At 46.0% G+C, this 25,106-nt stretch overlaps 1 protein-coding gene across 1 annotated transcript in view; it reads right to left on the bottom strand.

Moving 5' to 3' along the window:
• Window positions 1–25,106, bottom strand: part of ADAMTSL3 (ADAMTS like 3) — a 411,707-nt gene that overhangs the window by 336,516 nt on the left and 50,085 nt on the right. Inside the window, exon 3 of the mRNA XM_008275279.4 lies at window positions 24,720–24,839. Within this exon, the coding sequence (XP_008273501.2) occupies window positions 24,720–24,839 (120 nt within the window). The remainder of the gene's footprint in view (window positions 1–24,719; window positions 24,840–25,106) is intronic.

Here is a 25,106-nt window from a genome sequence, read left to right as displayed (position 1 = left end):
ACTTGAGCACAAAACTCCTAAAAGAAAACACAGAGGACAACTCCTTGACATTGGTCTTGGAAATAATTTTTTGGATATGACACCGACGAAATCAACACAAAGAAAAGGCAACCATTTGCCTTTGCCACACGGCGTGACCTGGACCCTGTTCCACAGAGGATCCTTCAGCTTCAGTCATTCTTGGCTCCCCAGCCCTGCAGACTGCCTTCCTGGAGTTCCTGCCTGCTTGGATGCTCTGTGCCCTTGGCCTTGTCCATATCACCTCCTCTGAGCAATCAGGACTCATGAGTGATCCAAGTCCTTCCAACATGTTCCATGCCTTAAGCAACACATTTCTAACTTCCATTTGTAAACATTATCCATGTCTTACTGAAAACAATCAGGACCTGCACGTCACAGCCCTCTGCAGTTACCTGTCCTGTAACAATTCTGTCCCACACATCGAGATCTGCAGGGACAGAGAATCTATTCCCAGTGGAATGTTCAATGCTGAGTTTTTATTTCAGAAATAACCTGAAAAGACAGCCCAAGCACCTGGGGCTTATCCAAGAGTTGGGGTGCATTTCAGCCAAGCAATGTCCCTGCCCTCACTTGTGTTTGCATCAGTGGTTATACTCAAGTGGACTGAGGACTCCTAGTGACTGTGTTTTGATGTTAATGCAGTATTTTCCAAACCAGGGTGCACATGCTTGGGCCTTGCTGCACGGGAATATTTCTAGGGGGTTAGAGCAACTTCTACTTCAATTTTTTATACTTTTGTGATCACAAAAATATTCTATTGAATAATTTTTCATGAGCACATTTAACAAGGAAAGCAGATTATGATTTCACACCAACTTTTCTCTAGATTAATGTATATATTCATATTCACTGTACAGTGTGATGTCACCCAAATGGAGAAGGAAGGGTGTGTGTGGGTTTGTGTAGGGGACACTGACACCATGGGCATCTCCCTAGGTGGAATCCTGGAGGCTTGTCTGCTCTGGGAAATAAGACAAAAAGGTTTCTGCAAGAAAACAAGGTTTGTCTACAGAAGAAAAGTGGAAATTTAAGATCTTCCATCTCTCAGCAAAGCTCTTTAAGGAAAAACAAGAAGAGCAATCACAATCAAAAGTAGACAAAAGTGGGCATCCACCCCCCCACCTGGGGTCTCCACTCCCAACTCTTCCTGATTATGAAAACTGCCCACAGCAGCCCATTGTTATCAGTCACAGGCCCTGAGAGCTTCACCATCACTCCTAAGAGAGAATGTGGGCTGGAGCTGTGGCACAGCAGGTATCCCATGTCAGAGTCCTGGCTGCTCTGCTTCTGATCCAGCTCCCTGCTAACGCACCTGGGAAAGCAGCAGAGGATGGCCCAAGTGCTTGGGCCCCTGCACCCACACGGGGGACCCAGATGGAGTTCTGGGTTCCTGGCTTTGGCCTGGCCCAGCAGTAGCTATTGTATGGCCATTTGGGGAATAACCCAGCAGATGGAAGATGTCTGTCTCTCTCTTCCACCTTTCCTGCTGTCAGTTTGCTTTTCAAATAAATAAAATAAATCTTAAAAAAAGAGAATATTTATACTGTTGTCATGATTAAAACATTACATGCTCATGAAACATGAAAACTACATTTTTTTTTTAAATCAAAACATAATTCCACAACCCGAGATAAATGCTCTTAAGATTTTGGGCTCTGTCCTGAAGTCTTCCTTTGTGTCCACATACAAATAACATTGGACACTGGCTACTTGATTTGTGAGCTGATAGTTTAACCAAAGATGTGCTATTAGTACTTCCTATGTAACTTCAAAGTATAAACATAATAAAAATTTGTAATATTCCATCTCAGAAACCCCATTATTTACTTAGTCACTTCCTTATGGATTCATATTTAGAATGTTTCTGACATTCAAATACATAAATAATGATATCAATGACTTTTTACACAAGGTACTTTTTTGTTTTTTGGTTTTTGTTTTTCCTTAGAATACTCTCTTGGGAAGTTCTCAGAAGATATTTCCTAATTGGAAAAGTGAAGATATTTTTGAGGACCTTAATCCATGTTGCAAAACCATTTATCAGAAACACTGCACTTTCACATATTCCACAGCACCATACAAGACTGACTTGTCCCATCATAGTCACTAGCACTGGGCTTTCCACTCTTTCTTTCTTAAATAATGCTAGGGGGGAAATGTTATTGGGCCATTACTTTTATTTGCCTTTTATTAATCATAAATGAGGTGGGATTTTTCCATATGGCTGCTAATCAGTCACTTGCCTTCTTTTTTAAAATACTAAATGATGTTCGTTTAACTTTTCACCTACTATTTTCCTTCTCTTTCTGTGAAGTATTTCACATAGAATTTTTTTTGACAGGCAGAGTTAGAGAGAGAGAGAGACAGAGAGAAAGGTCTTCCTTCCGTTGGTTCACCCCCACAAATGGCCGCTATGGCCGGCGCGCTGCGCCAATCCAAAGCCAGGAGCCAGGCACTTCCTCCTGGTCTCCCATGCGGGTGCAGGGCCCAAGCACTTGGGCCATCCTCCATTGCACTCCTGGGCCACAGCAGAGAGCTGGCCTGGAAGAGGAGCAACCTGGACAGAACTGGCACCCCAACCAGATCTAGAACCCAGAGTGCCAGCGCTGCAGGCGGAGGATTAGTCTAGTGAGCCACGGCGCTGGCCAGAATTTTTTTTATTTAATTTTTTATTTATTTGAAAGGCAGAGTGACACAGAGAGAGGGGGGCATGCACACGTACACACACACACACACACACAGGCATACAGATCTTCCATTTGCTGATTCACTCACCAAGGCTGGGCCAGGAGAAAGGTGTCACTAATGTTGGACTGAGCCACAATGCTGTCTCCACCGTCATATGGTATTTTAACATAATCTTATTACATATTATTTTACTTTAACTTTTCAGTTGGATGTTTTTCAACAAGCATACATTTTAAGCCTTCTAAGTAGTTAAACCCATCAATACACCCCACTTTTCATTCATTTTAGACTCCTCCACTAAAAATTTGAGAAATATTTACTTTTATATATTTTATATTTCTATGGTTTACTTTTACTGAACTCTTTGACTCAGCTGTAATTTATTGTGGTATATGGCAAAGATTTAAATTAACTTTCTCTAAATAGTCAACCAAATTGCTTCAGTATCATTTACTGAATGCTTGCATTCATTGAAAATACTTGATATTATAGGTTTATCTCAATGCTATAACTAGTACTCAAACAGTATTTTATACTTTATGTTCTGTGTGGGTGCAAACTGTTGAAATCTTTACTTAATATATACTAAATTGATCTTCTGTATATAAAGATAATTTAAAATGAATCTTGATGTGAATGGAATGGGAGAGGGAGCGGGAGATGGGAGGGGTGCAGGCCGGAGGGAAGTTATGGAGGGGGGAGCCATTGTAATCCGTAAGTTGTACTTTGGAAATTTATATTTGCTAAATAAAAGTTTAAAAAAAAGTATAGCCATTTGATAACTTTGGAGATAAATAGTCTCATGTTTGTTATTTTCTACATATTGGGTATTATTTTTTTCATTTCTTCTTCATCAATAACTGCTTTAGGATAATTTTTTTTTTTTGACAGGCAGAGTGGACAGTGAGAGAGAGAGAGAGACAGAGAGAAAGGTCTTCCTTTTCCGTTGGTTCACCCTCCAATGGCCGCCGCGGCCGGCGCGCTGCGGCCGGCGCACCACGCTGATCCGATGGCAGGAGCCAGGTGCTTCTCCTGGTCTCCCATGGGGTGCAGGGCCCAAGGACTTGGGCCATCCTCCACTGCACTCCCTGGCCACAGCAGAGAGCTGGCCTGGAAGAGGGGCAACCGGGACAGAATCCGGCGCCCCAACCGGGACTAGAACCCGGTGTGCCGGCGCCGCAAGGAGGAGGATTAGCCTAGTGAGCCGCGGCGCCGGCCTAGGATAATGTTTTAAAGGTGCTAAGTTTACAGAGTTTGCTTAAAGCATATTTTACTGTTGATTTTGATTACTTACATTCAGAAAATATGGTATGTATCAATTTCTGTGTCCTTTTCATTATTCTAAAAACAACTTTATTCTTTAGACCAGTTTGGATCTGTGGCAGAATTGAGTGGAAAATACAGAATTCCCACATACACTTGACTTCTCGCACATTATCAGTTCCTGCCGTGGGGAAGTGCATTTGCTCATCTTAAGGAGCCCCTATTCGTCCATTGTGATCACCAAGAGTCCACAGTTGATGCTGGGATTCATTCTTTTTTTTTTTTTTTAATTTTTTGTTGACAGGCAGAGTAGACAGTGAGAGAGAGAGAGACAGAGAGAAAGGTCTTCCTTTTACCATTGGTTCACCCTCCAATGGCCGCTGTGGCCGGCGCACCACACTGATCCAAAGCCAGGAGCCAGGTGCCTCTCCTGGTCTCCCATGTGGGTGCAGGGCCCAAGCACTTGGGCCATCCTCCACTGCACTCCAGGGCCACAGCAGAGAGCTGGCCTGGAAGAGGGGTAACCGGGACAGAATCCGGCGCCCCAACCGGGACTAGAACCCAGGGTGCCGGCGCCGCAGGTGGAGGATTAGCCTAGTGAGCTGCGGCGCCAGCCGAGGTTCATTCTTCATGTGCACATTTTATGGGTTTGTACAACTGCATAGTGACATATATCCAGCATTACAGTGTCAATACAGAGTCATTTCACTGCCCTTAACTTCCTGTGCCCCATTGCAGGGATTCAGTTTGATATGATGTCAGCCATCCTGGACAAAACCACCAGCGAGCCCTCGAGGCGACCCTCTGGAGTAAACAGCCCTCTGCTCTTATCAGATGCCTAGGAGTATCCTATTGATGTTAATATAATCTGTAAAGGTCCAGGGGCATTCAGGGGAGCCACAGGCCACCTTGGTCACAAACCCTTCTCCCCTGCCTCTCAGTATGGGGCTCCGCTGTCTTGCAGCAGCCCCACTAAATTACACTTCGTGTGATCCTGAATTGTCTGCCTCTTCTTTCTCTCTTCACACTGTCTACCCTCAGCAGCCAATTCTCATACACTGGGTTTTTCTTTTTTTCTTTCTGTGTTTCCTAAATTCTAATGCTGATCCCCATTAACTTCTCACTCATTGACCTTGGAATACAACACAAAATACAATCAGCATATCCATTTATGATAGTTTGAGATATTTTTCCACAAAGACTTTAGTAAATCCAAGACATCTTACAGCATTTACTTAATTTCTTCTCCATTTGCTCTCTCCTGCGAGTTCCTACAGTGAATCTCTGAGCTCCTTCCAACACAACTATAAGCTTTTTCTCATCAACTGTCTTCCCCTGTGCTTTTCCTCTGTAACTGAACTTTTCGAATTTGTTTTCACTAACTCGTTTCTCTCCTGAATCCAGAACACCTGGCACCTCCTGCCACTAGATTTCACTTCCAAACTTTGCTTTCCATCTTCTTCAGTCTTTGCTCCTCTCGACCTCATGAGTCTAAGCTAGTTCAGACAGGCGATAGCCTCTTAAAAACACAAATTCAATAGATAGAATTAAAAAGGAGAGAAAGTTCCAACATGGGAAGCAGTCCACACAGCAGGCTCATAGAATGACAAACGCCCTAAACAGCACTCTGACCTCAGAATCAGCCCTTAAGGCATTCGGATCTGGCTGAAAAGCCCATGAGAGCATTTAAGGCATGGAAAGCCAAGACACTGTGGCAAAAAATGTTCTACATGAAGGAACTCTGTGAGAACCCAGTGGAAAGAAGGGGCCATCAAAGAAGGATGTACTTTTCTCTGAAGGGAGGAGAGAACTTCCACTTTGCTTATGGCCCTGTCTAAATACTGACTGATTCTGTGGACTCAAAAAGCTTCTATAGCCTTGGCAACTCATGACAAGAGCCTTGGGTGATCACTGACGTCAAAAATGAGAGCCTGGAGCACCAGCATCCCATATGGGTGCCGGGTTCTAGTCCCGGTTGCTCCTCTTCCAGTCCAGCTCTCTGCTGTGGCCCAGGAGGGCAGTGGAGGATGGCCCAAGTGCTTGGGCCCTGCACCCACATGGGAGACCAGGAAGAAGCACCTGGCTCCTGGCTTCAGATTGGCACAGCACTGGCCGTGGTGGCCATTTGGGGACTGAACCAACGGAAGGAAGACCTTTCTCTCTGTCTCTCTCTCTCACTGTCTATGACTCTACCTGTCAAATAAATAAAAGTTAAATCAGCAACAGGAGCCACTGTGCACTTGCTTCCCATGTAGGACCTCTGTCCTTAATGAGTTGTGTTATGAGAATTATTGGTAAAACTTGTTCTCAAACATTACTTTATACTTTGTGTGTCTGTGTGGGTGCAAACTGTTGAAATCTACTTAGTATAGAGTTGATCTTCTGTATATAAAGTTAATTAAAAACAAATCTTAATGAAGAATGGGATGTGAGGGTATTGAAGTTGGAGGTGGGATGGGAATGGGGGTGGAGGGTGGGTTTGGGGGGGATACTATATTCCTAAAGCTGTACCCATGACATTTGTATTCATTAAATAAAAGCTTTCTTAAAACACACACCATTAGTGCTATGTGTTTCACAGGTTTCTTGTTATAAATCTATTTGGGTAGGAGGCAACAGCTAGAGTGTTTAAAGAGTTGAAGAGTTGCAGAGTCCCTCCTCTCAAAGTAGGGAATGTTTCACAGGTTCCCTGGTACCCCACTGTTGAAACTCTCTTACAGAGGTGAATCTGCCAAGAACTGGACTGCAAGTGCATTGGAGTAGAACAGGGGTCTCCGGAGCACTTGGCAAATGGCACCGTACTCACCCCATCAGGCCCCAAGGTCTGAATGGCCACAGCTTTCTGTGGGTGTACAGGGAACAAGGGGACATGAGTCCCAGCACAGCTTAATGCTCACAAATGACAAGGCAAGTCTGGTATTTCATGAAAATGCTGATGAACTCTGGTGTTTTCCAAACAAGGTTTTTTGTGCTCTGTGGCAAGAGTCAGGCCTAATACAGAGGTGTGGAATGGAGTCATGACAAGATCACACCTGGCAGACAAAACGGAATTTCAAGGCAACTTCCTGTAGTTCAGCCAAATCATTCCAGTCCCAGATAAGGTGCAATGTTGCTAGCTCAGAAAAGCACATATGCTGTTTTTAAACAAAGCATAACAAAAAATAAAAACGTAAAACTTGCTAACAAAGCTGCACAATAAAAAAAAGATTTCTATATTCATCAACTGAACTCACGAAACAACAAACTGTTTTGTGCATTTACTTTTCTAAGTTTCCTATTCAAATATTTTACAATAAAATTTGGCAACTTTAGGAAGATTTTTTAAAGTTAAAAACCATGAATGGAATAATTTAAGGCTTAAAAACTATGAAAAAAGATTGTTTTAAAGCATTTTAGTTAGAAGTTTGCACCAAGTTCATGGCATTATAAATCCATGTCTTAAAATGAGTTGAACTGGGGACACATTTTATATTATAAGGGCACCATCCAGCAATGGAGCAGGAAATAAAGCTGCTTCAAGTTAGAACACAAAATAGACTTAACTTGTAAAATATGCTAATGGTAACACTTTCACGGCCAACAGCAGGGTGCACTTTTTGTCATAAAAATATTTCAGTGCTTAACATAGCTATTCAGCTTGTGATGCCCAGGACACATTCCAACCTTTGCATGAGGATACTTCAAAAGGTTAAACTAAAAGGTAAGCTGATTTTGGTGCAAAAAGAAGAAAATCGAAATCCATAGATAGTCTTTTCGTAACCCAGTTTCCATGAACCTTTACAAGATTTCTCACATGCACAGATTTCAGAATGTTCTACACCAAAATAAACAAATGTTTTAATTCCATGCTTCCATAAACTTTTTGATGTACCCTTGTATTTATTGAATGTGTAAAAAGACTTTGTCATCAACCACATACCTCTCAAATATTCTGGTGTCACAATGTGTGAATCAGCATGGGATGCCTTTTCAAAGCCCCATAGGATATCAACAAACTCAGCTTTAAATTACTGCACATAGAACTTTGGAACACATCAAATACTGTGTTATATCATACTTTTATGTAGCAAAAAAGTCCAAGGCCAGAGATTTAAGAAAAGTCCAAGGCCAGAGATTTAAGAAATATCTACAGAGGCCAGCACTGGGGTGTAGTGAGTAAAGCCACTGCCTGCTGTGCCAGCATCCTATATGGGCACTGGTTCAGGTCTCGGCTGCTCCACTTCCAATCCAGCTCCCTGGTGCCAGGAAAGGCAGTGGAAGATGGCCCAGGCACATTAGCAGAAAGCTGGATCACATGCAGAGGAGCTGGGACTCTGACACTTTGATATGAAATGCAGGCATCTCACGTGGCAGCTTAATCCACTGAGCCACACTGCCTGCCCCTAAAATATTCTTGGACATGCGATATTTGTACATGTTTATGGAACATGGTGCAATATTTCAGCATATGCAGACAGGGAAAACTGATCAATAAGGGAATTAGCATCCCCACCTCCTCATTGGAGCCAACCAGCTTCTCTTCTTCAGCTCTACATGTAGATTTTATATATATATGTTTATATATAAAATACATATATATACATATAAAATATGTATATTTATATACAAATATATACATGAGATTTGAAATATACATAAAGGTGAGCAGAACTGTACAATGAACTCCAAGCACCCATCCATCACCATGCACCACAATCATCAACCCCAGGCCAATCTTTCACCATCCACTATCCACCCTCCCTCACTATCTTGAAGAAAACGTTTCAATCACCAATAAATATTTTCATTTCCACTTAAAAAAGTTACACTTAAAAGCATGTTTATCACACTACTTTGACACTTCAAAAAATCAACAACCAATAATAAAATATTAACTTCCCAATTATCTTATAAATGTCATAACTGGCATTGTAGTTGGTCTTTTGTTTGTTTCAACCAAGATCCAAATAAAGCTCACATATTACAACTGGTTGATAAATTTCTAAGTTTTGTTTAATCTCTGATTCCCTATCTAGCCTTCTTTTCCCTTCGCAATTTATTTGCTGAACAAACCAGGTTGTTTATTCTGCAAAAGTTCCCACCATCTGGATGTTGGTGGCTTGGTTTAACAAGGTTTTCTGGGCAACTGTGCCTTGTCAATGGGCAGTCAGGTCTACAGCCTTGATTCTGGAGGGACTGGGAAGCACCAAGGGCAAGAATATTTCATAGGTAGTGTTGTGTTTTTCCCCAAGACACAGAGGTGCTGTGTTTGGACGTTAGCAGTTGACATTGTTATTCTTTTTTTTTTTTTTTTTTTTTTTGACAGGCAGAGTGGACAGCGAGAGAGAGAGACAGAGAGAAAGGTCTTCCTTTGCTGTTGGTTCACCCTCCAATGGCCACCGCGGCCAGTGCGCTGCGGCCGGTGCATCGCGCTGATCCGAAGCCAGGAGCCAGGTGCTTCTCCTGGTCTCCCATGGGGTGCAGGGCCCAAGCACTTGAGCCATCCTCCACTGCACTCCTGGGCCACAGCAGAGAGCTGGCCTGGAAGAGGGGCAACCGGGACAGAATCTGGTGCCCTGACCGGGACTAGAACCCGGTGTGCCGGCGCCGCAAGGTGGAGGATTAGCCTATTGAGCCTACACTGTTATTCAATGCTCAGATCCATCAGTAAACTGGAATTATAACGCAGGTGCGACATTGGTAGAGTTCTTTCACTTGACATTTGCTTAAGAGAGGGTAGTGGTATAGCAAGTTAAGTCTCCGCCTGAGATGCAGGCATTCCCTATGGGTGCTGGTTCAAGACCCGGCCGCTCCACTTCCCATCCAGCTCCCTGTTAATGACCTGGGAAAGCAGCGGAAAACCAGTCTAACTGCTTGGGCCCCTGCACCCCTATGGGAGACCCAGATGGATTTCTGGGCTCCTGGATTTGGCCTGGCCCAGCTGTTGCTACTGTGGCCATTTGGGGAGAGCGAGCTAGAGGATGAGATTCTCTCTCTCTCTCTCTCTCTCTCTCCCCCTCCCTCCCTCCCTCCCTCCCTCTCTCCCCCTCCCTTTGTTTCTCCTCCTCTTTCTACAGCTCTGATTTTTAAATAAATAAAAAATAAATCTTTCTCTGGGAGTGAGATCCCAGTGGAAAGAATAGGCCATCAAAGAAGGAGGTACCTTTCTCTGAAGGGAGGAAAGAAAACCACTTTGCTTATGGCCTTGTCTAAATAAGGTCTGAGTTTGTGAACTCAAGAGGCTTCCGTAGCCTTGGCAGCTCATGACAAGAGCCTCGGGTGATTACTGACATCATAAATAAGAGTGTCAATTGTTAAATCAACAACAGGAGTCACTGTGCACTTACTCCCCATGTAGGATCTCTGTCCTTAATGTGTTGTACTATGCAAATTAATGGTAAAACTAGTACTCAAACAGTACTGTACACGTTGTGTGTCTGTGTGGGTGCAATCTGTTGAAATCTTTACTTAGTATATACTAAATTGATTTTCCATATATAAAGATAATTAAAAATGAATCTTAATGAAGAATGGGATGGGAGAGGAAGTAGGAGATGGGATGGTTTGCGGGTAGGAGGGTGGTTATGGGGGAAAAACTACTATAATCCAAAAGTTGTACTTTTGGAATTCATATTTATTAAATAAAAGTTTTCTAATAAATAAATAAATAAATCTTTAACAATGGAAAGGATGGCTATAGAGCTATAACCTTGGTCTCACTTTAAAAAGAGAAAGCCTCTTCATCAGCCCTCACACAAGACTAAAGGTGCAGGAATAATTCAGAACACAGAACCACTTGACAATCACTACACCTAACCTCCAGCACAACGTGTGGCGCACTGTTGAGATTCTATCAATATTCACCGGGGACAGCTGTGGTGTGGTGAGTTAGGCTGCGGCTACAACACCGGTGTCCCTTATCACAGTGCCAACTCAAGTCCCAACTGCTCTGCTTTCAATCAAACTTCCTGCTAATGCACCCGGGAAGGCAGCAGATGATGGCCCAACTGCTTGTGTCCGCCACTTATGAGGGAGACCCGGATACAGCTCCTGACTCCTGGCTTTGGCCTGGCCCAGCCTGGCTACTGCAGCTATTTGGGGAGTAAAGCAGCAGATGGAAGACCTCTCTGTCTCTTTTGTCTGTCTGTCTCTCTCTCTCTGCCTTTTAAATAAATAAATAAGTCTTTAAAAACTAACAATCAGATTCCCCAACCCAGCCTTTGGACTAACCATGTTTGGAAGAAAGAATATTATTTCCCCACCGTTGTAAGCAACATTCAAAAATAAAAACAAAGCTGTGGGGCCAGCACTGTGGCGTAGCAGGTAAAGCCACCACCTGCAGTGCCAGCATCCCATATGGGCACCAGTTTGAGTCCTGGCTGCTCCACTTCCCATCCGGCTCTCTGCTATGGCCTGGGAAAGCAGTAGAAGATGTCCCTGGTACTTGGGGCCCTGCACCTGCATGGGAGACCTGGAAGGAGCTCCTGGCTCTTGGCTTTGGATCGGCCCAGCTCCGGCCATTGCGGCCATCTGGGGAGTGAACCAGTGAATGGAAGACCTCTCTCTTTCTCTCTCTCTCTCTTTCTCTCTCTCTCTGCCTTTCCTTCTCTCTCTGTGCAACTTGGACTTTCAACTAAATAAATAAATCTTTAAAAAAAAAAAAAAGCTGCACACATACTAGAAGTAATAAAGGCTAGACTCTTCGTTGTGACAAAGGATAATTAACATTTGTGAGAGACTTACTTTACCCCTGATAGAAAGTCAGAAATTAGGGTTTCAGAATGTACCCTGATCATGTCACTCCTGGAAGCAGCTGTGCTGACTAGTCTGTGCCCACGGGAGTATGCAGAAAAGTCGCAGTGACCTGCTTGGAAATGCATCTGCCTCCAACTGAACAGACATGATACCCTCAGAAATAATCAGAAGCCAGGTGGGGCTGTCTGGCCATCAGCAAGGACGAGCTGAGACAGGGAAGGAAGACCTTGAAGCTTCGGACTTCTCTGGAAGCTACCTGGAGGAGGCAGGAGCTAAAGCAGGCAGCACAGACATTTGAGGAACAGCTTTGCAGGCCAAGGGTCCAAAGTGCCAGCTTGGCCAGAGCACAGGGGATAAAGGAAGAGAGGTAACTGGGTAGGGGTGGAATGCTGCTTGGGGAATGAGCTCTTTCGGAGCAGGAGACAGGGACCCACCTGGGGTTTGAGACAAGGGATGTGGTTTTCACAAAACTCCATTGGTTGTGCATTTACTCTGTGCCAGGCTGTATAGTGTGGCCAGGGGACTATGGTACTAAGAAGGCAGTCTTGCCCTGAAGGTGCTCAGAACCCGGTCAAAGACAGGGGAGGGAAGAATTACTGTGTGGGAAGCAGAGGAGGGGAAGCCAGCGTGAGGACCTGGGGTCGGAGGAGCAAGACTTGAAGGAGAAAATATGCAGTAGAACCCAGCTCCGGGAAGGGCGGCCGAGGTTACTCTATGGCTGTTCATCTCCACATAACTCAGATGGAGGCGGCGTGCACGGCTAACTTTTAGAAATAGAAATCTGTCAAAAACAACCATGCATTTGTTGATGTGCAGACATACAGACAACCGAAACCGTTTCTGAGACGGGGCGGTATCTGGGGGCCATCAGTCACCGTCCTGAGGTATCACTGCTGACCCTGGCGACACGTGGCTCAGGAGAACCTGCCACATACCTCAAATCCTGGATCGTGTCTTCTCGTAACAGCTCTTGAGGCAGAACCCCCACAGAGCCTGCTGTTTGGATAAGTAAGTCACCCAGACTAGTGCGAGAAATGCAGACTGAGCGAAGGCACTGCTTCACCACACCCAGCTCCTGCTCCTGCCTCACTCCCTCCTCCCACCATGCAGAGAGGGGTTACAGCAGGTGACGAGGCAGAAAATAGGACAAAAACCCCAGGATGTGGACAGGAGGAAGGGCAGAGGGCACAAAAGCCAAGTGCACCCAGACCTAATCTCACCTGCAAGCGAGAGCCTCATCGGGAGGTGGGAAGTGAAGATGAGGCAGGTATCCGGGAAGTAACAATTGAGGAGGATGACTCAGGTTTAGACAAAGATGGCAGGGGAGGGACTGGGCCATAAGAAGCAGAGGGGTGCCCAAGGCAATGAGGGCCACGTGTGTGCAGCCTTCAGTTGAGAAAGGGCACTGAGATGGGAAAGGAACCATGACGGCTTCCTCACTAACTCTCGCCCCAGAATGCTGCCAGTTGGCATTGACAATAGAGGGTCCAAGTGGGGCGTCCCTAACAGCTACACACCTGCACTCCAGTTGGCCCTGGGATGGCCCACCAACTGCAGAGGCCAGCAGCACCCTGAGCTCAGTGCTACTGGGCTCACCAGCAAAACTCAGCCCTACCCTGAGAGTACACAGTACAGCATGCTCTAGGCAGGAATGTGGGTTGAAAAATGGGACTGCTTCCATCCCACTGGTCACTAAGACTCGGATGGAGAGCATTACAGAAGGTAATTGAACATAGAGAACAATGCAATGGATGCTTTTTAAGATGGTTCTCCCTTTGACCCCATTCATCCATGGGGCGGGGACCATGTTCCCCACCCTCCGGGAAAACCCTCAAGATGCCTCAACTCCCCCAAGTCCAGAACCACAAAAAACACAGTCCAGAGACTGAAACCCCAAGCATGAGCAGACAAAGCCATCCACTGAACGACCTGAACCCCAGAGAGCGGAGCCCGCCAGGAACCTCTTTGCAAACCACGCCTGCACTTCTGTGGTGTCGGCCAGGACCGGCCAAACAAAAGGAAACATTTCCAAACTCCAGATGAGCCAATCAAAATATAATGCTTCAAATCCCCTGTGACGGGGAATAAATTCCGCTATTGCTTCTACTTCCAGCCCTTCCAGATTCAGCTTGGAGAGAAGCAACAAGGTCTTTTCTTGCCTGAAGTGCCTGGCGCGCTCTTCCCTGGCCAGAAAACTGACTCACCTTAGTAGCTCTGTTGATCTCTGCTTCACACCTTGACAAGAGAAGAGAAAGTGCTACCCTCCAGGCCTCCACCTGCCATTATTCCCTGTCTTTCTAGCAAATCTGCAAGCCCAAGTGCTGCAGTTTCCCAAGACAGCAGGCACTAATAAACTGCACTCCCCTTTCTAGGCCTGAAGAGTGCAGACCACAAGCCTGGCATTCGCATAGGAGAGCATGCATTCAGTAGCAGAGGGGTTGTGTCGCAGGAGGGAGTGACAAAAATGGTGGCAATAAAACACTGCTGACGATCAAAGGCGACATGGAGGGTGTCCCTGGGACAGGAGGCTGCACTTCATGGGAGAGTACTTCCTTCAGCAGGGCTCAGAGACCATCTGAGTATCAGGCAAGAAAAGCTACCAAAGCGGAAAAAGCTTCAGCCTGCAGCATTGGCATCCGTAAAGATGCTGGTGCGTGTCCTGGCTGCTCCAGTTCCAATCCAGCTCCCTGTGAATGCGCCTGGGAAAGCAGCAGAAGATGACCCAGGAGCTTGGGCCCCTGCACCAATGTGGGAGATCCGGAAGAAGCTCTTGGCTTTGGCCTAGACCAGAGCTGGCCATTGTGGCCATCTGGGGAGTGAACCAGCAGAGGGATAATCTCTCTGTGTCTTTTGTTTGTTGTTTGTTTAAAGATTTTATTTATTTCTTTGAGAGGTAGAGTTACAGACAGTGAGAGTGAGAGACAGAGAGAGAGGTCTTCCATCTGCTGGTTCACTCCCCAGATGGCTGCAACAGCCAAAGCTGGCTGATCCAAAGCCAGGAGCCAGGATCCTTCTCTGGGTCCCCCACGTGAGTACTCCCACATGGGTGCAGGGGCTCCAGCAATTGGGTCATCACCTACTGCTCTCCCAGGCCACAGCAGAGAGCTGGATTGGAAGTGGAGCAGCTGGGACCCGAACTGGCGCCTATATGGGATGCCGGTGCCGCAGGCAGAGGATTAACCTACTGCACCACAGTGCCGTCCCCCTACCCAGTCTTTCCCTGTCTCGCTGTAGCTCTGACTTTCAAATAAATAAATAAATCTTTTTAGGAAGGAAGGAAGGAAGGAAGGAAGGAAGGAAGGAAGGAAGGAAGGAAGGAAGGAAGGAAGGAAACTACCAAACTGTACAGAGCCAGGTATAAGTTTCTGCTGGACTGAAACTCCAGAAAAACTATCCCTGCAAAGAAGGACAACACTGATAGCAGAACCCACAGGGTAGGAGGCTTAGGGACGCTGGAAGGTGGCTGATTGCCTGGAAGAAGCTGCGGACTAAGAGGTCTGGACCTCCCTCTGAGATCAAAAAGTAGGCACAGGAGAACTTGAAGAAGAGAAGACTGGAATCAGAGAGGCGGGAGGAATTGAATATTTCTAAGGCAGAGTAGTTTGAAGAATAACAAGGTCCCTCTTGGATGGACACTTGGAAGTTGGGCACTTGGAAGGTGTGGCTGAAGTGGAATTTGGGTGAAGGTTACTGGAGCCAGGGAGAGAGCCAGAGACTCCGGAAAGAAACAGAAGCCCGGGTTGTCTTTGATCCCTGAAGTCTCCTAAGATCATGGCAGGACTTCGGAAGAAAAAAGAGAAAGTGATGCTTGGGTCATAAGGACACTGTGAACGCTCAATGACATGAGCCTCCAGGGAGAGGAGAGGAGGGGAGGGGAGAGGAAGAAGGGAAGGGAGAGGAAGGGAGGGGAAGAAGGGAGGGGGGAAGGGAGGGGACTGGCCAGGAAGTAGCAGCAGGGGCTCATCAAAGGCCGATCTCAGTAGCCTCCACCTGTGAGACCAGCAGGGAGGCATGAGCTGGCCAAGGCCAGTTTTCAGCTGAGGCAGAAAGTGGGAAGCTGGGGCATGGAGCTTTGTGGACCATATGAGGACAGTGGATGGGAGGGGAGGGACGTCTATACACAGAGGATAGAGCAGGAGGAAGAATAGCAAAGCAAAAAATGCAGGAATGAGGGAAGAGAGGAGAGCCCACCTGCTTCTTCATCCAGGGATTGTGGGTGACAGAGCTGGGCTGCTCAAAATGACCTGGCCACAAAAACCATGAAGATTTGGAGAATCTTTGAGAAGGCGTTTGTCTGATCTCTGAGAGAAGCAACCATGGAGGGACAGCAGCAAGGGTTCTGGGAGGTTGAGATCTCTCTCTCTCAGCCTTCTTGACTACAGCAAGCTGCTTCTAGGGGGTGCTGCATTGAACTTCACCACCCTCTAGCCACCATCACCTATACGGTGAAAAGTGGTCTAAGAAATCACACAGCATGCTGAAAGTGAGTGTGGGAAGACAGCACAGGAAAAAAAATTGTCCACGGAGTTCAAAAGCTAGAAATGGAACCTCTATCAATGGATCTGATTATAGCGGACTTGGGAGAAGCTCAGAGTACACACGTGCCCCAGTCAATCAGAACAGCGTGTACTAGTATTGCATGTGCGAAGTTTCTGTGTTTGCTTTGTGCCTGAACTAGAGCACAGTGCGCGTTATTCCAATTCATGTGTTCTTGTCTTCTCATAAGAATGCACGAGCTTGCACTCTCGTTAGATCGCTCTTCTTTGGAATATTTAAGGAGCATAGCTACATTTAACCAAGATTACTCACTAACAAAGGAATGAAGTACTCAAACTCAAATGGCTTGCTGCTTTAAAACAGTATACACATGCGCCAGAAACAACACGGAAACTCTCCCATGTGGAGAACATGTAAGTGGCTCATTTTGATCCATGAAGAAGATGACAATAGCCTGCAGACCCAAACGCTGTGTCCACCTTCCTGTTACAGAATTTCCAGAAGTTGGTGTACACTTTCCAAGCTAAAAGCTATTACATAAATAACTTGGAAGCATCAAGTGATATTTCTGAGGCCTGCCAACAGTTTAACCACAACGGAGCTCCCGGCCAAGATATTCATGAAAAGTTCAGAAGAAGTTAGTTTGAGGAAAGACGTCTTCACAGCAAACAGATTTCTTCTCCTCAGAAAGAATGCATAAATCAATAGTTGAATAAGGAAAGGGAAAATTAGGGTTGTCATAAAAGCAAAAGGAAAAGGACATTTAAAAGAAGGTTCAAAATAAAACGACACAACAACGCCACGATTAATAGGCTCTTGTTATTACCAGTATTAAACATCCATTCAAACATTTCTCTCATACTTTTCCTGCCCACAGATTAGATGTGAAAATGTCTTCACTGAGCTTAAGGGCAAAGAACAGGCACTTGGCTTTGCTGCTGCCTGGGTGTGTGACCTTGGACGAGACACTGGTTCTCTCTGGGGTGTAGATTTCTCACCTGAGGAAGGAGAATGCTTGGGCTTCCTTTCAGTGTAACTCCACATGCCTGTCAGGGCCACACACCCAGCCCAGTCCCTCTCTGACAATGCAAACAGTCAAGAAAATGCAAATGGGAAGAGGCATTTGAGATAAGCAGGCACACGACTGACATCCAAGAAAGGGAAGAAAAATCGACTCTGACTTCCTCCACAATGCCATAAGGCCTTAGATTTTTGCAAACACAGATTTTACAAATGCAGACTGATTCGCACCAGACTCTGGATGGGACTTCAAGAAGGTAACTGACATTCTTAACAAGGCTGCTGTTTTTAAGAAGGGAGAAGGAGTTGGAGGAGACACCAGAAGTTTGGATCTAAGGAGTAAAAACAAGTGAGATAAAGACAATTGTAGGAGACAGAAAGAACTTGAACATCAAGTGTCCCCTGAAAGCAGTGGAGGTCAGAGGACAGGCAAAAGCATTTAAATCTGGAAATTAGGGGCCGGCGCTGTGGCAAAGCAGGTTAAGCTGCCACCCGCTATGCCAGCAGCCCGTATGAGTGCTGGTTTGAGTCACAGCTGCTCCACTTCCAATCCAGCTCCCTGTGAATGGCCTGGGAAAGCAGTGGAAGACGGCCCAGGTGATTGGACCCCTGCACCTACGTGGGGAACCCTGGCTATTGATCAGCCCAGCTCCAGCCATTGCTGCCATTCGGGGAGTGCTTCAGTGAATGCAAGATCTCTCTCTCTCTCTCTCTCTCTCTCCCCCTCTCTGTCTGTCTGTCTGTAATTCTGCTTCTTAAATAAATAAATAAATCTTTAAAAAATAAATAAATCTGGAAAATATCTTTCCAGGAAGAGACAAAATAAATACTAAATTAGTTAGGAGCCCCTCTCCTTGGAGTCAACAGAAGAAAGAGAAAGGAACAGGGGAGAAGTGAATATAAACAGATACGAAAGGACATCTCCAACGTGAAGCCGAGGGAACTCTTGTTTATTTTTGTGAAGATTTATTTATTTATCTGAAAGGAAGAGTTACAGAAAAAGAGACAGAGAGATCTTCCATCCACTGAAGCACTCCCCAAATGGCCAGGAACTCCATCCAGAACCCCCCATGTGAGTGGCAGGGGCCCAAATACTTGGGCCATCAGCTACTGCCTTCCCAGGCACATTAGCAGGGAGCTGGATTGGAAGTGGAACAGCCGGGACTCAAACCAGCACTCATATGGGATGCTGGCATAGCGGGTGGCAGCTTAACCTGCTGTGCCACAACACTGGCCCAAGGGGGCTCTGTTCTAAATGGCTCCAAGCTGACGGTGGGATTTATCCTTGGATCATTTTAGGAAAATTGGAACCCACCATTTACTGAACTCTCAGCCTCAGCCTGAGTGCTTTGATTCCAAGCTATTAACTTGTTCTCCTGCCTTCTGGTAACCTTTAAAAGTGACAGGGTGGACATGGACACCGACATGGCCATTCATAAAGACAAATCATGTGCTGGAGAAAAATATCGCAGAGGCACTAATTTCCACTGCTTCATCCCACTGTGGTTGCTGGAGGGAAGGAAGCCATCCCAACAAACCCACCTCTCATATCGTTCTACCCCTAACAACTGTTAACAGTAATTGCGCAAAAACAAGAGTTTTCCTAATTGTTTGAAAAAATAAATGACCTCCCACTGAGAAACACTGATCCCATCTCAGACTTTTAAATCAGTGTCCACAAGGAAACCCCAAGTTCAAATCTTTGGGGAGTTGAATACGGTCAGGGATGCAGATTCAGCATCCTCTTTTCCCAGAAAAAGCACAGAGCAGCTCTCCAAGTACTGCCTTAGTCACCAATGGGAGAAGAACAAAGTGCGGGATTTGGGACCCTGCTCCTTAGAACTGACCAACACCGAGCCATTTGCCTCTGAACAGGTCCTCTGTGGGTCAAAACTCCAAAACCACTATGAGGAAGGGCACAAGAATCTACCCAGAGACCGGCCGGCTAATAACTCAACCACAAACTAACACATTCTAGCTTCTGCAGAGGTCTGATGCAACCAAGTGTTAGAATGCTGTCTTTGTAAGGACATGTTCGCCCAACGGGAAGTCAGTGTCATTTTCATTTCAACCAGTATGTTTCCTGCAGACTTTGAAAATAAATGTGATTTTTATGACAAACTGGGGAGGAACACCATGCTTACAAATGCTCTTGCACCCCAGGTAATGCCAAATTCCCAAAGGATCCGGGAAGGAGTTGAACAAGCAAGCCACTGAGGTTCAGTCATTCTCTGCAGTCTTCTAAGACCCCGAGAACATCACTGACTACAGCAGTCTACAGGAGCCTGGAACTCCATCAGGGTCTCCCATGGGAGTGATGGGGCCCAAGCACTTGGGCCATCTTCCACTGCTTTCCCAAGCACTTTAGCAGGGAGCTGAATTGGAAGGAGAGCAGTCAGGACTCCAACCTGTACTCCAATATGGAATGCTGGCATTGATGAATAGTTTAACCAGCTTCGCCACAAGTCCAGCCCTGGTCTAGTTTTTAAAATAACCATCTCCTTGAGTAAGTCATTTGCACATTCAGAGTTTGTCATTTTTTTATCAACTTGTAAAAATGAGGCATTTGGGCCAAATCTCCAGCAGTTGCAAACCTAAATAGTCTCTAAGTAATAGTTCACTGCATTTGCTGGCAAAACCATTTCAATAATTAGAATAATACAGTTAACCCTCTGCAATGTGGAATATTCTATCTGTACCTAACACCCCCCCCCAAAAAAAAAACTATTTGAGAGTGGAAGGAGTTAAGATCATGAAATCCAGCCACTTTTTTTTTAAATGAAGATATTAAATATCTGTTAAATTACAAGCTAATTAATGGTAGAAGCCAGTTGAAGTCTGCCTGAGGAGCCTTGTCTGGACTCACTCACACAGTTTCCCAGTTGGCTCCAGACTGATTTTCCATGGAAGCTGCTTCAGCCCCCATATAATCCATAGCCGGGCTTTTATGTGTCTCATTAAACGCAGCCTACATCACAGCCATGCCTGACCGGCCTCAGGGTTATTAGCTTTCCAGGCACCTCACCCAGGGGACATCTGAAGAGGGCCCTGAGGGTCTCTGTGACAATATGCCCAGGATAAAATGCTTTAAAATGTCCTACGAGGGTTGCCCAAGAGCGCAGATACCTACACAGCATCCGTCTGTTTCTCAGTCCAGCAAGCGAGTATCCGATAGGCAGGTAGGAAGATCCCACCTCTAACCCAGCCCCTTGAGAAAGCAACGTGCAGCCTCCATTGCTACTCTGGCACTTTTTGGCGAAACAGAATGGCGAAACAGGTACTTCAGAATGTTCATGGAAAATGGAATTAAAAGACAAGTAGATTTTGGCACAAAACAACTGGAAATGCAAACATAGTTTCTTCATAATACTGATTTTCTACGAACTCCTCGAAGATTCCCAAGAATATGCAAATGGCACAAGTAGGCACCCAAGCCACCCAACTGATTCTGTCTGCCCTGGTGGTGGCTCACCCTACCGTGCACCTATTTCTGGCTGTGCAGAGCCAGCTGGGGCGTGACAAAGCCTACACTGGAAAACTGTCCCCATTTCTTCCCCAGATATGGAATCTTTGGTGAGACAGCCCTGAAAGTCTTCTAAGGACCACCTCAGAATTCATCCGCAAGAGACAATTTGTTCCAAAGAGTACAAATGACTGCTAGACATTAAGCTTTATATTATGTCGGATCCAACCACTTGTTTGAATCTCTCAGCCATAATGATGTGTGAAAGAAGCCAGACACAAATGAGTACGTGCTGTATGACTCAATTTATATAAAATTAAAAGTAAAAATGAAAAGCAGACAAAACTAATCTGTAATAGTGATAGAAGCCAGAATGGTGGTTACTTCTTGGGTGGGAAATACCGGGAGGAAGGGGCCACAAGGAGGCTTTCAGGGTGCAAGAAATTTTGATTTCTTGAACTGAGCAGCAGTTACGCAAGTGTAAAACTATTTAAAAATTCACCAAGCTCTAGACTTCAGACATGTGTGCATTTTGCTATACATATGTTAGCCCTCAATAAAAGTTCGATTTAAAATGTTGTGTGGGACAGGCATGGATTAGGGTTAAGACAATCACAACCCAACTGCTTAAGGCACGCATGCCCCATATCAGAGTTCCTGGGTTCAACACCTGGCTCCACTCCTGATTCTGGCTTCCTGCTAAGGTAGATCGTGGGAGGCAGTGATGATGGCTGAAGTAACTGGATCTCTACCACCCACATGGGACACTTGGATGGAGTTCTTGGCTCCCAGCTTCATGCCTGATGCAACCCCAGCTGTTGCAGATTTTTGGAGAGTGAACCAGCAGACGGGAGCTTGCTTATGCTAATGGTTGCACCCTATCTCTCTCTCTCTCTCTCTCTCTCTCTCTCCCTGTTCTGAAATAGATAATTTTTAAATGTTGTGCAGGGTCCCCTGATACAAATAGAGAATATATTTCTTATTTTTGTTTAGCCTAAGCACATCTTAGTCTCTGAATTGAGTGTTTGCAAATATTAGTAATATCAACAGCCTGATCAAATGCTTCTACGTGCCAAGTCCTCGGAGGGGAAACTTATATGAATGGTCTCCTTCAAGTAGTCACAACACCACCACGAGGTAGATGCCATCTATATGTCCATTTCACAGATGAGAAAACTGAGACACAGAGAAGTGAAGTAACTGGCCCAAAGCCACACAGCAAATTCAAGAGTGAAACTGGGACTCAAATCCAGAGTAGTCCAACTCCAGAACCTGTGTTCTTCATTGACCTTAATATTTTGTCACATGCTGTGGGATAAGGAAATTTCTTTGTCAAGTTTGATCATGTGTGATCGGTTCTGCCTTGTTCTCTGTGTCTGAGAAACATGTTAGCATTACAAGGCAGTGTGCATGTTCAGCATTAAGACGAAAGAGAATGAGGCTTGGGCGCTGGGATAATAACCTCTAGCTGCTTAAATTTTTTTTTAAGATTTATTTCTTTATTTGAAAGACAGAGTAATAGAGAGAGGTAGGGACAGAGAGAGAGAGAGGTCTTCCATCCGCTGGTTCTGTGCCGATCTGAGCCAGGAGCTTCTTCTGGGTCTCCCACATGGGTGCAGGGGCCCAGGGACTTGGACCATCTCTACTGCTTTCCCCCACTACAGCAGAGAGCTGGATTGGAAGAGGAGCAGCCAGGACTTGAACTGGCGCCCATATGGGATGCCAGCGCCTCAGGCCAGGGCTTTAACCCACTGCGCCACAGTGCTGGCCCCACCTCTAGCTGATTAAATTTTTAAGTTTCCTTCAGGAGATACATTTAGTTTAGTGCACAGTCTTACTTTCTCTGCTATTAGCAGAGAAGGGTGGGTGCTATTATGGGCTGTTGTAGTTTCACCTTGTTCCTTTCCCTTCAAATAAACACACCGTGGGGGCAACACAGAAGGGTTTTACGTGCTGGTCACTGGGGCTTTTGGGAATAACGTGTCCCGTGATAAAATTTCCATGGCATGCCATGCACTCTTAAAATCTGCTTCAGACCTTTTTGAAAAGACCACAGGGACTTGTTCTCCTCTTTTTCTAGCTTTTATATTGTTATTATATTCAATATAGCATATCTGTGGACGCTGGAGGAGGCATTAACCACTCTTTAATTATAAAATACATGGCCTATGATTGCCCAGACACCCTTTTTTATCTTTTACTGCCTTCTCAATTAGTTTCTCTGAAGTTCTCCTATGAAAACCTGTTGGATCACTGATTCCTAGATTAAACAGAGCTATAAATTACAGACCCTCTAAAAATCCATTAAGGAGAAAGACATAAAGTGACTTAGTAATATCTGAGGCCCTGTTAGCAGCCAGGTTCCAGTGCCTGGGCGTCATGGTGTGAGCACAGAATCACCCCCACAAGAACTATTTTTTAAAATATTTATATTTATTTATTTGAAAGAGTTACAGAGAGGTAGAGGCAGAGAGAGAGAGAGAGAGAGAGAGAGAAGATAGAGAGAGAGAGAGAGAGAGAGAGACGTTTTCCATCCACTGGTTCACTTCCCAACTGGCTGCAATGGCCAGAGCTGCACCAATCTGAAGCCAGGATCCTGGAGCTTCTTCCAGGTCTCCTACGTGGGTGCAGGGGTCCAAGTATTTGGGCCATCTTCCACCGCTTTCCCAAGTCATAACAAGGAGCTGGATCAGAAGTGGGGTAGCCGGACTTAAACCAGCGCCCATATGGGAGGCCAGCATTGCAGGCAGCGGCTTTACCTGCTAGGCCACAGTGCCAGCCCCTACAATAACTATTTATGCCTTCGCTTTTCAAGAAACTCAGAAAAATGATTGAACATTGCAATTTTCAATTAAAAGAAATATTGGCCTCATCCCAATCTTGCCCCTGTGACCTGTGTGGCCCCTGCCCATGGAAAGCCTGCTGGGTCCCAACCCTCACCTTGGCCCCAGCTCCAGAGCTAAACCTACCAAGGGCAGGTTCCATAGGATGAAAACAAGCTGGGATCAGAGTATGAAGAGCAGACTGCTCTGCCCTGCTCTGGGTCCTGACTGCTCTGCTGGGCAAGGCTCCAGTCCTCCACCCAGTGCAACTCCAGCCCCTGCCCGGCTCCAGCCAGCACAGCATTGGAACCCACTGCCTGGAGTCGCTTTTGGACTGACTCACGTCGACAGATCAAGTGCCTCTGAGCCACTGCCTTTTGCCCCCATCAAGGTCTCTGTGCAGCCTCTGGCCATGCCTTTACGACAGACAGCTGTTCTCAATCACTGGGTCGTCTCCCCCAATGCCACCGTGTACCATGAGAGGAGGGCTGCTGTGTCCAGCTCCCCATCCGCTGTTCAGCACAACCAAGTCCCGCGTCATCTTCAGTCTTCTGCCCTGCGGACACAGGCTCCACTGCCCAGAAACCTCTACATTGGCAAAGGACGCTCCTCTGTGCTGAGGAATTGGGATTTCAATGACGTGTGTCATCGTTAAGTGCTGGTTAAAATATCAAGAGGACTGGACAGTGGAAGGGTTCATGAAGGCAAACGCCCAGCGTCCACTTCTCAGCAACACACAGCCTTACTCTTTGGTTAGAAGGTCATGGAGTGATTGAAAGATACACACAAACACACACACACACACTCACACACTTCGTCCCCCTTGTTGGAGAATGTCTTTCTAGGCTTAGAAAACCACACACTCACACACACACACACACACACACACATGTTGCTGCTAGTGAACGAAATGAAAAATGCCGGAATTTTTGGGCAATTTCAGAATGCAATGATAATCGGGTGATGGTTAAAAATGATGAGTCCATCCTATATTTCTGATGCAAATAATAAATAATGATTCTCAGAGCCTGAACTGCACATTGGGTAGGGAACGGCACGCGAGCGTGGGCGATCCAGAGGTCCTGGGACTGTTCGAGGCTGTCTATTGTACTAACAGCGCCAAGGGGAAAAGAGAGCCATTTAGAAGGTGGTTTTGAGACACCGCATCCTGCCCACAAAGCCAGAGGTAAGTGCTTTCGCAGCTTTCTTACCTGGTCGTCATAGCGATACGTGAGGAACTGCTCCCCTGTTGTGTCTTCCAGGAAACTTCCTTGAGGAGAGAGTGCAAACTCGGGCAGGAAGTAGGCTCCGGGAGACTTCTCTGCTGCGGTCTACAAGGCAAGACGGCCCAGTCACAAGCAAGGCTCCAGGAAGAACTCCCGGACTGGCACAGTCCAAAAGAGGCGTTCCGGGAGAACCCACCCACCAAACGCTGTTGCCAGCGAAGAACTGGGAAGTGGCCTTTCTTGGCCAAGACCAAGGGGAAACACATCAGGTCCCCAGGGTGGGAACACTCCTGGACCAGGACATCACACTGGCCCGTCACAAACTGGCCTCAGTGGTATCATCCCCTGACACCTGTCCTTCTCTCTCCCCTT

Source organism: Oryctolagus cuniculus, chromosome 12 (genome assembly GCF_964237555.1).
Source record: "Oryctolagus cuniculus chromosome 12, mOryCun1.1, whole genome shotgun sequence".
Taxonomy (NCBI): Eukaryota; Metazoa; Chordata; class Mammalia; order Lagomorpha; family Leporidae; genus Oryctolagus; species Oryctolagus cuniculus.
Note: the sequence above shows the minus strand (reverse complement) of the source record. Positions and strands in the feature narration are given on the sequence as shown.